This window comes from Lactuca serriola, chromosome 1, assembly GCF_051521515.1.
Source record: "Lactuca serriola cultivar US96UC23 chromosome 1, Lser_US96UC23_V15, whole genome shotgun sequence".
NCBI lineage: Eukaryota > Viridiplantae > Streptophyta > Magnoliopsida > Asterales > Asteraceae > Lactuca > Lactuca serriola.
In genome coordinates this window covers 74,116,021-74,129,216 of record NC_136408.1, presented here as the reverse complement: position 1 = coordinate 74,129,216, position 13,196 = coordinate 74,116,021, and the positions used below count along the sequence as shown (strand labels likewise).

General features: G+C 32.5%; 1 protein-coding gene across 1 annotated transcript; it reads left to right on the top strand.

The window, feature by feature from the left end:
• Positions 1-10,238: 10,238 nt before the first annotated feature.
• LOC145092364 (lipid phosphate phosphatase delta-like) lies at positions 10,239-12,787 on the top strand. Its single transcript, XM_079030297.1, has 8 exons — positions 10,239-10,578; positions 11,055-11,150; positions 11,252-11,326; positions 11,416-11,546; positions 11,621-11,724; positions 11,796-11,924; positions 12,049-12,164; positions 12,282-12,787. Exons 1-8 carry the CDS (start codon positions 10,414-10,416, stop codon positions 12,690-12,692), a joined length of 1,227 nt encoding a protein of 408 aa, XP_078886423.1. The 5' UTR covers positions 10,239-10,413; the 3' UTR covers positions 12,693-12,787.
• Positions 12,788-13,196: the final 409 nt, after the last annotated feature.

The following is a 13,196-nucleotide window of genomic DNA, read 5'->3' as shown; positions in this document are numbered from 1 at the left end:
AAAGCCAAGGTAAAGACATTTTACCCTCAAATGGTTGCTAACACATAGTAGATGTCGGACCTACTACTTTTCACTTTGCTCCAACCTCTTCATGCTCCAAGTTCCTTCACAACCACACCAAAATCACACTTCGAGGCCCTCACACACACTCAAGAAGGTATAAGGCTCGAACTAGGGCTTCTCTGGACTGTAAAGTGATAAGGGAGGTTGGTAAGGGGACATAAGGTCCTTTAAATAGGATGAAAACCCTAAAAATTAGGGTTTTCATGCATAGCCTCAACTCGTCCAGTTGGAGTCCTCAAACTCGTCGAGTAGGTTCCATAAACCACGCGCCCTGATCAGTTTCTACACGACGAGTTGGGGCCTCCAACTCGTCGAGTAGGCCTTAAATGATGTATAAAAATTCTTGAAATTCATACCTGAAAATTAGGATGTTACATTTTTAGTTTTTTTTTTTAAAATAAAATAAGCTCTAAAAGTTAAGAAAAGATTGGTTTCTTGATTCTAAGGTTTAAATTGGTTTCTTGCTGAACCCAATATATATATATATATATATGGGTGAGGTTCAATAGAGATCTATTGTTAACAATGAATCAAAGAAACAATGATGAGCGTCGGAAATCATAATGATCAACAACCATAGGAATGGATGAGCTCTTGTACATTGGACGCACGTACACTAGATTATACCAAAATATATACCTCTTTACCAAAAAACTCACCTCCTTTTTTTGTTTAAATTTCTTTTAGGCCTTGTTTTATATCGAAAAAACGAACATATCGTTGACATTTAAAAAACAATTTTTTTCGATGAGAAACCCACCTCGTTTTGTTGTTGTTGTTTTTTTTTTCAATATTTAAGTTTATTGTTATTAAAAAAACTAACTATATACCAAAAATCTCAATTTTTTGTCCTCTATTAGATAACATCAACATCGATTAAAAAAACTTCGATCAGTTCATATTCACATTGTGAATCTGAACTGTAAATATTTTAATTTTAACATACATAATGTAAATCTGACTTACTATTTCAACTCTTTGATCATTCACAAATTAATTTAACGAAATTTACATATGAATCAAAATATATTTTCATGTAATTTTATAATATTTTAATGTTTTGATTACTAATAAATTAGTTTTGTAAAATCAACAAATAAATTTATTCATATTGTGAATCTGAACTGTATATAATTTAGTTTTCAGAACTCACAATGTAAATCTGACTAACTATTATTCACATTGTGAATATGAGCATATTCGCAAGGTGAATTTGAGTAGATTCGTAATGTGAATCTGATTAAATTCACATTGTGAATTTGAACAGAAAATTCTTTTTTTATATGGATATAAATCTATGTTTAAAGAGTAACAAAAAATATGAATTTTAATATATTTATTAAATTTTTTTGATAAAAAGTTGACATTAACTTTTTTAAAAAACAAAGAAATGAAGTGGGTTTTTAAAAACAATCATTTTTTTATATAAATACGGATCTTTTTGGAAAGAGGACGATAAAAATCATGAACAATGGTATATTTGTTTTTTTTCGATAAAAGACATGTCATAAAAAAAATTAAATGAAAAAAAAAAGAAATCAATTTTGTTATAATCTGGTACATGTACGTGTATTGTAAAAGTCTACAACCCATTTTTTTTTGTCGTTGATCGATTTAAACTTATATATATATATATATATATATATATATATATATATATATATATATATATATATATATACTAGTGGTGAGACCCATGTATTACATAGATTCATTTAAAAGAAATTTAAATATAAAATTCAAAATATTTGAGAAGTTTGAATTTATAGGAAAAGTAAGAAAAATATTGAATTATAAAAATTAGAGTGTTTTTTTTTCTCTTTTCAATTTAAACAAATAATTTAGATAAATAAATAAAGGAAATTAATTAAACTTTAATTTAGTAATTTTGAAATTAGAAAGAAAGTTCATTAATGAAATTGATATGCATTTATTATTAGATTTAAATATTATATAGAATTTAACAAAATAGAAAAACCATAAAATGACATGTGGAAAAAATTAAATTCAAAATAATCATCAAATTACATGTGGCAAATTGAATGAGAATGTGACAAGTGCCAAAAAATCCTTCATTTATTAGAAAGGATTTTTATGGGATGAGCCTTTTCAAAAAGAATGGAAGTCAATTATAAGGAATGAACTTACCGAACTTAATGGCCATCAATTTATAGTAGCAATGGGTTTAAGATGTAGGTGAATTGTTTTTTTAGGATGACATCATCATAATGATCCAGAATGATCCAATGGTTGAATTTAATCAAGGAGACACAATGAATGCCCTGATTGTTGAAGGTAATGTCATCAAGTTTCTCTTTTAATATATATAGAGATAGAGATACTAATACACATTTTCTTCGAATGCGGTTATTTTTGCCCGACACAATCAATGAATCATGTAGCCAGCCAATCACTAATGTTTCAGACAAAGAGAATTCCTGATTCACCACAACTAATGTAACATTCCAAAATTCGGGTGCATCTCTTAAACCCTTCTTCTTTTCCAAGTTGTCAAGTTTAGCCCTTAAAAGAAAATTGTGGCAAATGAGTACGATGGGCGTATTGAAGAGTACGATGCGCGTACTCATGCGCTTAAGTTGGACGCGGACTCGCCTAGGTATGCTAGGCGTACCTAGGGTTACGCTGGGCGTAGAGGGCCCAGATGTAAACCCTAATTATGACTTGTGGACTATAAAAGGAATGTGTTGGTCTTGTTCCTAGCCACCATTCCTCAGAGAAAAACCCTAAAAGAGCAATATTATCGTCCCAAGCTAGTGTGTGAGTGTTCTTGAGCTAAAAAGTGCCTTTGTGTGTTAGTGAAGAAGAAGAGGAGGTTCTGGTGGAGGCTAGAAGTGGGAGTGCAAGCTTGGATCTGAGTTCTACAGAGGGAGGAGCTTCACTTGGAGGTAAAAAGCTCAGAACTTTCCTTGTTATTATTGTTTTGTGCTTCATAGACCAATTTTTAGGGTTTCCAAGGTGGAGACTTTATGAGCAAAAGGTCTCCATAAGCTTAGATCTACTATATTTCAGAGTATTATGAGTTGTGGGTTCATAAAAATCCAAACTTGGTCGTGGATATTAAGCCATGCATAAGATCTAGGCTTTATGAGGAAAGAGGAAAGGTGTTAGAGTGATTAGTGACCTTTACAGCCATGCAAAGGCTTAAAGGTTCCGACTTTATGGAATAAGAGGCTTAGGGACAGTCAGATCTGAAAGTTGGACGAGTGTCTTAACCGTTTAAGACCCAAAATCAAAGGAGTATGAAATTGGGAGTTATGCGGGGCGTAATACTAGTACGCGCAACGTAGGGGGTCGCATTCCACGATTCTGTGAGTTGTCGGGTACGCCCAACGTACAGTTTTGGTACGTGCAGCATAACCCGGAGGGTTGACTTTTGGTTGACTTTTAGGGTTTAGTCAATGGTTGTATCTTTTAGCCATAATAGGGGTAAAATGGTCTTTTACCCTTTTGAGAGAACTTAGAGAGGGATTAGTCTAGCCTTTGAGAGTTGTATTGATTAGAGTAATTGTTCCATGTGATTAGGCGGAGGCTAGACCCGTATTACCGAGTTACCCGAGGTGAGTTTTCTCACTATACTTTACCTAGAGTGGTAATTAGAGTTATGTGACAGAGTATGTTGTATGCTATTATATGATGTGATATTTATGTGATTATGTGCTATGAGTGATTCAGAGTTTACAGAGTTAGGACCAGAGGGTCCACAGAGTTATGGGACTGGAGGGTCCCACTGAGACACTTTGACCAGAGGGTCATATATAGTTATAGCCTCGAGTGGCTAATATGTGTTGTATGTGGTATTTTGGGGAACTCACTAAGCATTTATGCTTACAATGTTATGTGTTATGTGTTTCAGGTACTAGTGACGATCGCGAGAAGGCGCCGACATGATCCGTACACACAGACCTATGATTTTATTTGTGATCTTAGGATATGTTTTATTTGATGACAATTGTTGAACATGAGATTTAAGAATGTTTAAATGATAATTATGTTGTTTGAAAAATGAAAAATTGTTTTGAAAATTTACGTCGTTACAACTATTCCGTCTAGTTATCCACATAACATGTTTTTTAACTTGTTATTTACTAAGTGTAAGACACATGTATTACATGATTTCATTTTAAAGAAAAAAGATATGAAATTCTAAACATTTGAGAAGTTTGAATTTATAAGAAAAAAATAAAAAATATATTAAATTATTAAAATTAAATTGTTTTTTTCTTTTAAATTAAACAAATAAGTTAGATAAATAAATATAGGAAACTAATAAAACTTTAATTTAGAAAATCTGAAATTAGAAGGAAGTCAATTAATAAAATTGATATGCATTTATTATTATATTTATTGCAATTATTACATTTAAATATTATATGGAAATTAATAAAATGAAAAAAAGCACAAAATATCATGTGGAAAAAAATTAGTTGAAAATAACCACAAAATGACATGTGGCCAAATCAATGAGAGTGTGACATGTGGCAAAAAACTTTTTATTTATTAGGAATGATTTATGTTCAATTGAGAACAATTTTGGATTTGAGAACACTTGAGAACAAAATTAACACACATGTTGGTTTTAGTTAAAAGAGGGGCCTAGTCCATCTGCTTTACTTATTCACGCAAAGAACCAATGACACCCAACTCCGATCTTGCCTTCCGCCCGACACCGCCTCCTCCCGCAAATCGTATCGGCACCATCAATCACTACCGGAGATAACCACCATTAGGAAGGCATTTTCTACAGGTGGTTGTATCATGGAGTACTAGAACCATGTTGCTTCATTTCAGCCTCACAAGTGTCGTATGTGTTTATGTTCATCATGAGACGTAATTAGATAGGTAACAACCTGAATTCAATGCTTGCTCAATCTAGTTTGAAATCCACCTGAATATTTATTAAGATGCCATAATTTCATATATATTTCCATTTCATCTCATTGTATAAAATGATGATAGAAAATCAATTGTTAAGGCATCTATAACGTTTTAAAATTTTCACAAAATTTTCTTTAGTCTTTAATTATCAGTGGAACAAAATGAGAATTAGTGGTGATGAAGTTGGTGCAATGGCAGAATTAAATGATATAGTAATGTAAGTACTCACAGGACCGGTCCAAATGTATATAGGGCCCGGGGCGAAAAGAAAAAAAAGGGCCCCTTATAGATAAATATAAAAAAGATTCAAAAAAAATATCATTTATTATTGACTATAAACACATTCAATTAACAATAAGAAGCAGACCAAATTGTTTATCTTTTGAGCTAGTTTGAGTTTAACCAACTTTAGGTCCTAAAAATCATATTGCTAATAATATATATACACTATATAGCCCATAAATTTTGGGCCCTCAGGAGTTGTGGGCCCTGGGCGGTCGCCTGGGTTGCCCACCGTCTGGACCGACCCTGAATACTCATTTTTGAAAGTTGATTTGCATTGCCTATCATGTGTTCGATGAAAGTCCTCTAAGAGTATATACATCTTTCAAGGTAATTAGGTGTTATTATGTCTATGTATAATTTAATCCCAAAGGTCTGTTTTTGTATTTCATCTTTGTAGCCATTTTCATGAACGACCAAACTATCCTTTATATTCACAAATGTTTTTTTGTTCAGAATGTTAATAAATGGATGGAATGGAAGTATCTACATATGCTTTTGTCTTTAAGTTGGAGTTTGAATTAGAAGTTGAACATTTATTAACGTCATTGTAGAATTTTATTCCGAACTTGCTTGTTCATTTGCTTGCTTTGTGAGGAATTATGCATACAGTTGGATTAGATTGTTTTTATTGAAAATATTAACCTCTAGGAGCTAGATTGGAGTCTATTAGAGAATTGATGACCACTGTAGGATTTAATGCATACAAGGTGTTTGCCGTATTGTCTGAAAGAACCTAATAAGTATGAAAGTGACATTTTATTTGAAAATCCTTAACTTTGAACCCTTGTTAAGCCAAGCATTAAGGCCCTTAGGTTAAATTGAATTTCACATCTCTATAGCCTAATAAGTAACCAACAATCATGTTAAAAGTTATAAACTTAAGGCTTAACCATTAATTCCTTAATAGAACACCAAAAGTGATTTAGAAGCTATTATGATCAATTTTCCCAAACCTGTCCTCCAACTTCTAAAATCCGTGAAAGTCAATACGAACATCTAAAAATCATGAGACTTAGTTTTCTGGAAATCTTAGTATGTCTACTTTCTTAGAACTTTGAATCACATTTCCAAATTCCAACTCATTGAGGGGTAAAATTGGAAATCTTCCTAGGCTGGTTCATGTTGTCACAGATTTCATGCATTGTCTTCAAAAATCATAATAAATTCATAAGAACTCCAAATGACAAAATTCAAAAGCCTATAGTTAGATATGGATGTATAGTTTCCAACATATAAAGGGACTGATGTAATTCGTAGGAGACTGATACAGTTTATTCCAAGAGTGTTGAGTGGTCCAGAAAGTGACAGCTGAAAGTTACCAACTTGTAAACTTAATACAAAATAAACCAAAAATAATAGAACGATATATTTATATTTTTGAAAAGATAAAAGGGGGAAATTTACCAATATAATTTTATCAAAATTTAATAATGGGTTGAAAGGTAAGAAAACATATCCCAAACAGAGGATTACAATCAAAGAGAAGATAAGGAAATATGTACATAAGTTTTATAAGATTAATACAACAAACACAAGCTAAATAATTTTATAATTTTGTGTAGGTTCTCGGAAAGGAAATAATCTATCTTGCACATGCTAGCTAATTTTCAAGCTTAAGGAGGTGAGTTATACTAACTCTCCTATTATGTAGGCATTAATTGTTTTATGTTATTGTTCACGGACACCCTAATGATATGTGCTTATGTGTATCTAATCACATATGCTTTATGTGGCTAAGATTCATTTTTCACATTCTCGATTCAATAATTGTTTTTATTCCTCTTTAATCATATGTGATTAAATACATTTAATCAGATGTGATTATATGTTTCTAATCACATATGATATTATTTGGAAAAAACAAATCTTGTCTAGTTAAATCATATGTGATTAGATACATACAATCACATGTAATTAAATACACGATAACAAATATTGAACCAAGAACACAAAAAAAAATCTTTATCCAAATTAATCATATGCGATTAAATACATATAATCACATGTGACTATATGAATCTAATCACATATGATTTATGTGGACGTAATTCATTTTTTCTTTGTTGATTCAATAGTTGTTCTCATGTATTTTATAACATGTGATATGTATAATCGTATGTGATTAAGTACATGAGCACAACTATTGAATCGAGAAGACAAAAATGAATATTGTCCATCTCAAATCATATGTGATTATATACATATACTCATATTTGATTAATTACACAAAAGAAATTGTTCAGTCGAAACAACAAAAATAAATATTGTCTACATAAATCATTTCAGATTGAATACATATAATCACATATGATTTATATGGATGAGATTCATTGTCACATTCTCAATTCAATAATTGTTCTTTGTCCACTATAATCATATGTGATTAAATACATATAATCATATGTGATTATATGTATCTAATCACATATGGTTTATATGGACAAAAAATAATGATGTCTATAAAATCATATGTGATTAGATACATATAATCACATATGATTATATACACAAGACCAACTATTGAATCGATAACAAAAAGATAAATATTGTCCACATATATCATATGTGATTAAATGCATATAATGACATGTGATTATATGTATCTAATCATATAGAATTTATGTGGAAAATATTCATTTTTGCGTTCTCAATTCAATTGTTATTCTTATGTGTTTAATTACAAGAGATTATATGTATCTAATCAGATATGATTTATATGGACAATATTCATTTTCACATTCTCATTTAATATTTGTTATCGTACATTTAGTCACATATGATTTTTGTACACAAGATTCATTTTCACGTTTTTGGTTAAATAGATTTTCTTTTTCCACATTAATCATATTTGATTAATATATACAATCACATATGATTAAATGTATAAGAAAAAATATTGAATCAAAAATATGTAAATGAATATTATCAATATAAATTATATGTGATTTGATACATATAATCACCTGTAATTAAGTACATCAGTACAACTATTGAATTGAGAAAGAAATATTGAATATTGTCCACATAAATCATATGTGATTAAGTACATATAGTCACATATGATTATATGTATTTAATCACATATGATTTATGAGGACAATATTCATTTTTGCGTTTTTAATTCAGTAGTTGGTCTCGTATATTTAATCACATTTGATTTATGTGAAAAAGATTTGTTTTCACGTTCTTGATTCAATAAATCATATGTAATAAAACACATATAATCAATTGTAATTACATACACGAGAAAAACTATTGAATCAAGAACATTAAAACAAATTTATGTCCACATTAATCATATGTGATTAAATACTTATAATCACATATGATTGAAGTTGACAAAAAATAATTATTGAATCAAGAATGCAATAATGACATATATGATTAAATATATTTAATCACATTTGATTAAATATATCTAATCACATGTTATTATATATATATATATATATATATATATATATATATATAATCACATGATTTATATGGACAAAAAAGAATATTGTCCATATAAATCATATGTGATTAAGTACAACAATCACATGTGATTATATACACAGAATCACGAGTGGTGGTAGTGTGTAGTGATGTTTGGTGGTAGTAATGGTGAAGGGTGGTGGGGGTGACATGTGGGTTTATGATTATAGTGGGTGGCAGATGGCAGTGACGAGAAGTGGTGATGGGTGGTGGAGACAGGTGAAAGTGATAGGTAGTGGTGGTGGGTGGGTGGGCGGTGGTGAGGATGACGATGGTGTATGGTGGTGTTAGTGGGTGATGGGCGAGGTGGTGGTGGCAGGTGGTTGTGATGGGTGGTGAAGGTGGGTGGTGGTGAGGGGTCGTGGTTAGTGGTTTTGGTAGGTGGTGGGTGGAGGTGATGGTGGCGGGTAGTGGTGATAGGTAGTGGTGATGGGTGGTGGTAATGACGGGTGATGGTGGTGATGAGTGGTGGTGATGGTGGATGTAGGTGGTGATGATGGGTGGTGGAAGCGGGTAGTGTTGATGGATGGTGGGTGGTGGTAATGACAAGTGGTGGTCATAATAGTGGGTAGTGGGTGGGTGGTCAGTGGGGGTGAATGGGGGCGGGTGGTGGTGATGGATGGTGGTGGTGCATGGTGGGTGGTGGTGGTTAGTTGTGGTGATGGGTGGTGGGTGGTGGTCATAATTATGGGTAGTGGCTAAGTGGTAAAGGTGGGTAAATGGTGGTGGGTGAGGGTGTTGGTGGTCGGTGGTGGTGGGTGGTGGTAGTGCCAGGTGGCAGTCATAATGGTGGGTAAGTGGTAGCGATGGGTGGTGGAGGTGGATAGTTGTGGTGGGTGGGTGGTGGTAGCGGGTGGTGGGTGAGTTTGGTGGTGGTGGATGGTGGTCGTGGTTGGCAATGGCAAATGGTGGTGATGATGTTGGGCGATGGGTGGGGGTGGTGGCGGTGACGGGTGGGGGTGGTATTGTTTGGGTGATGAGTGGTGTTAGTTAGTAGATTTTTCAAATTTTTTTAAACTTATTTCTTGATTTATATTAATATTATATGATGATTTTAATTTAAAAAAATTGTGTGGTCAAATTTTGTTTTTTCTCGCAATAAGAAATGTTCTCGATTGAACGTTCCTCTATATATATATATATATATATATATATATATATATATATATATATATATATATATATAAGAACGTTTAATCAAAAATATTTCTTATTACGAGAACATTTGAGAACAAAATTTGACCGCACAATTCTTTTATATATAACATCAAAAGTTTTTCATTCTAAAGATTTATAAAATAAACTATAAAAATGTTTTTTGAAAAAGAAAATGAAATTATTATTATTATTATTTATTTTTTAGTTTTTACCAACCAGGTAAATGTAAAACTCCCGATAAACAAAAATGACTTTAAATTGGATACGAATCTAAACAATTTTTTTATTCAAAAATTGCTCCAAGTTGCAAAACATTGCATAAAAAACCAGAGTTTTGGACTGTTCCTGAATTGGCTGCCGACTGGCTAGAAATCTTCTCCCCGACAAAATCCAAAACGAAGTCATAGTCCATTTACGGTCATTCCCAAGTTATTAGGTCAATTCCCAATTCAAATTTTACAAAATCATCATGATTCGCTCTCTCTGATCCCTCAATTCCGTAAAATTGGAGGGAGCAACGAACCAGAGGCACAAATGGAGAGCATCATACCCACATGGCAAGTGTCGTTTTTGTGTGGGGTTTTGACTTGGGTCGTTTTATCTTCGATGTTTAATGTGACCCAGAAGGTTAGGTCTTCGGTACAGCCATGGGTGTCTCATCGTGTAATCACCGGTGCTCCTACTATTCTTCAGATCCAGGTCTACAATTCTTTGTTCACTTTTCACAATTGAACGTTTGATTTTGCGTAAACCCATATCACTATTCACTAATCTCATCAATTTCATATATTTGTTTCTATTCACGTTGGATTCCATCGATTTTTGTTCTGATTTCTGTTTGGTATGTGGAGAATACCAGCATTGTACGGAGACGGAAATACCGATGTCACTAATCTCAACAATTCTCTTGTTCTTCTTGTTGCCATTTTCCAACTTTTGTTTAAACTATCGGATGATGCCTGAAGAAATTCAGAACATATTATACAAAACCATGTCATTAATATCATGAATTTTCTTAGTATTCTGTTAGGTTACTAATTTTGCGCATAAAGTTTGGTGGGTATGTAGGGCAACACAAACATTTCATTAACACCCATATCACCTGTCTCATCAAATTGCTTGTTATTTGTACCGAATTATTGATTTTCACTTAACTTTTTTGTGAACTATTTCAGAAATACCAGCATGGTTTTTGGGATGCTTTGTTCTCTGGGATATCTTGTGTTGTTTCTGTGCCTTTTTATACTGGCTTTCTTCCCTTGCTATTTTGGGTAAATTCTTTTTATATTTATATAAAGAACTCATTTGTGAAAGAGGAATAAGCATTTAAATCCATATACACAATTGATTGGTGTTAGTTTTTATGTTGTAGAGTGGTCATGGAAAATTGGCAAGACAGATGACACTTTTGATGGCGTTCTGTGATTATTCAGGGAATTGTATAAAGGTATAATTTTTATAATTTCCATTTTTGTTCTTGAATGTTTATCTTTTTAAAGGTTTATTCATATTCACAAAATCGCATGCATTTTGTAGGATATGGTATCTGCTCCAAGACCCAAATCACCACCCATAAGAATTCTAACAGCCACTAAAGACGAAAAAGAGAATGCATTGGAATACGGGTTTCCATCTTCTCACACTCTTAACACAATTTGCCTATCTGGGTATGCATCAAATAACAACATATTTACATTTCTACCCCTAATAGCAACTAAGTAACATTCTTCATGATATTTAGGTACCTCTTACACTATATCTTCTCATACAATGAGAATATAGATGCATACTATCAAGTAGCAACCTTTATGTTTGTTTGCTTGTTTGTAGGCCTAATTGGCTTTGGTAAGTTTCAAATTTTTGTCTTAAAATACCCTTTTCTTCTCTATTTTCATCACTTGTTTCTTTTTTTGTAGGAAGAATATATCTTGGAATGCATAGTGTGGTTGACATTATTGGTGGCCTTGTTCTTGGATTAATAATTCTTGCTTTTTGGCTTTGTGTTCATGAATACATCGACAATTTTGTAACTATAGGACAAAACGGTATGTTTTCTTGTACTTTACTTAATGGTTATTTCCATTTTTAAAAATCATTCTCCATATGGATATGATTTGATTCGATTATGTTTATCAAAATCATTAAAATCCACAATTTACCTTTTTCCAGTTACGTCCTTTTGGATTGCACTTAGCTTCTTGTTACTCTTTGCCTACCCGACACCCGAGCATCCAACTCCAAGTTTTGAGTATCACACGGCCTTCACTGGAGTGGCATTAGGAATTGTAAGAATTTAACTTTTTTTTTTTTTTTTTTTTTTTTTCTTATTTACATTGTTTTAATAATAATAAATTTGATAATTATACTTTACACTCAAATCCATAATTTATGTTATTGTCCAGGTAACCGGAGTCCAACAAACTTACAATCAATTCCATCACGAAAACGTATCACGTTTATTCACACCGGAATTGACGATTCCGACCTTCGGTGGTAGAATCGGAATCGGCATTCCGACGATCTTGCTTGTTAAGTTCTGCAGCAAAGCTCTTGCGAAATGGATTCTACCGATTACAGCAAGTGCCTTGGGAATACCTGTAAGGTCATCTGGGTATGTTGCAGGTTTGACCGGTTCTTCAGTGGTCAAAAAGTCAAATGAAGTCAAAGCTTCAGGAGGGTATCTACAGAAGATGTTTTTTAGGAGGGAGGATTCATTTGATGTTGATACGGGTATACGATTGGTGCAGTATGCTGGTCTTGCTTGGTCTGTTGTTGATCTTGTTCCTTCTTTGTTTTATCAACTCAACTTGTGATGTGATTATTTGTCATTGGATGAGGTTTTGGGACATATTTCGTGTGTATAAAATGTGCTCTAGTATAATATAATCTACTTTGGTTTCTTTTTTTATTGGGTAGATGGTGTGTATTGGGAATATTATAGATGCTGTTATAAGTATGTCATGTAGTAGAGGTATTTTTGCTCTGAAATTGTCAAGTTTTCCCTTGGTATGTAGGCAGATAGGAAAAAAAAAGGAACATATTTGCGGTTAATTATTATTTTAGGGAATGTATTTATTAAGGTTTAAGAGCGTTTGTATCGATCGGACAATGTTTATTATGAATTGAATAGATGCAAATTATGATGTTGAGGTTGGTGGGGATGTATATTTGGTGTCATTCAATGCTTATGTCTTGGGATCCCACTAATAGTGATATGATCTTCAAATGTCTTAGTGATGATTATAAATTGGCATGGTTGAAGTTTGCTCAGACGATAAACATAAGTTGGAGAATTTATTTAACGAAATATTTTCTAC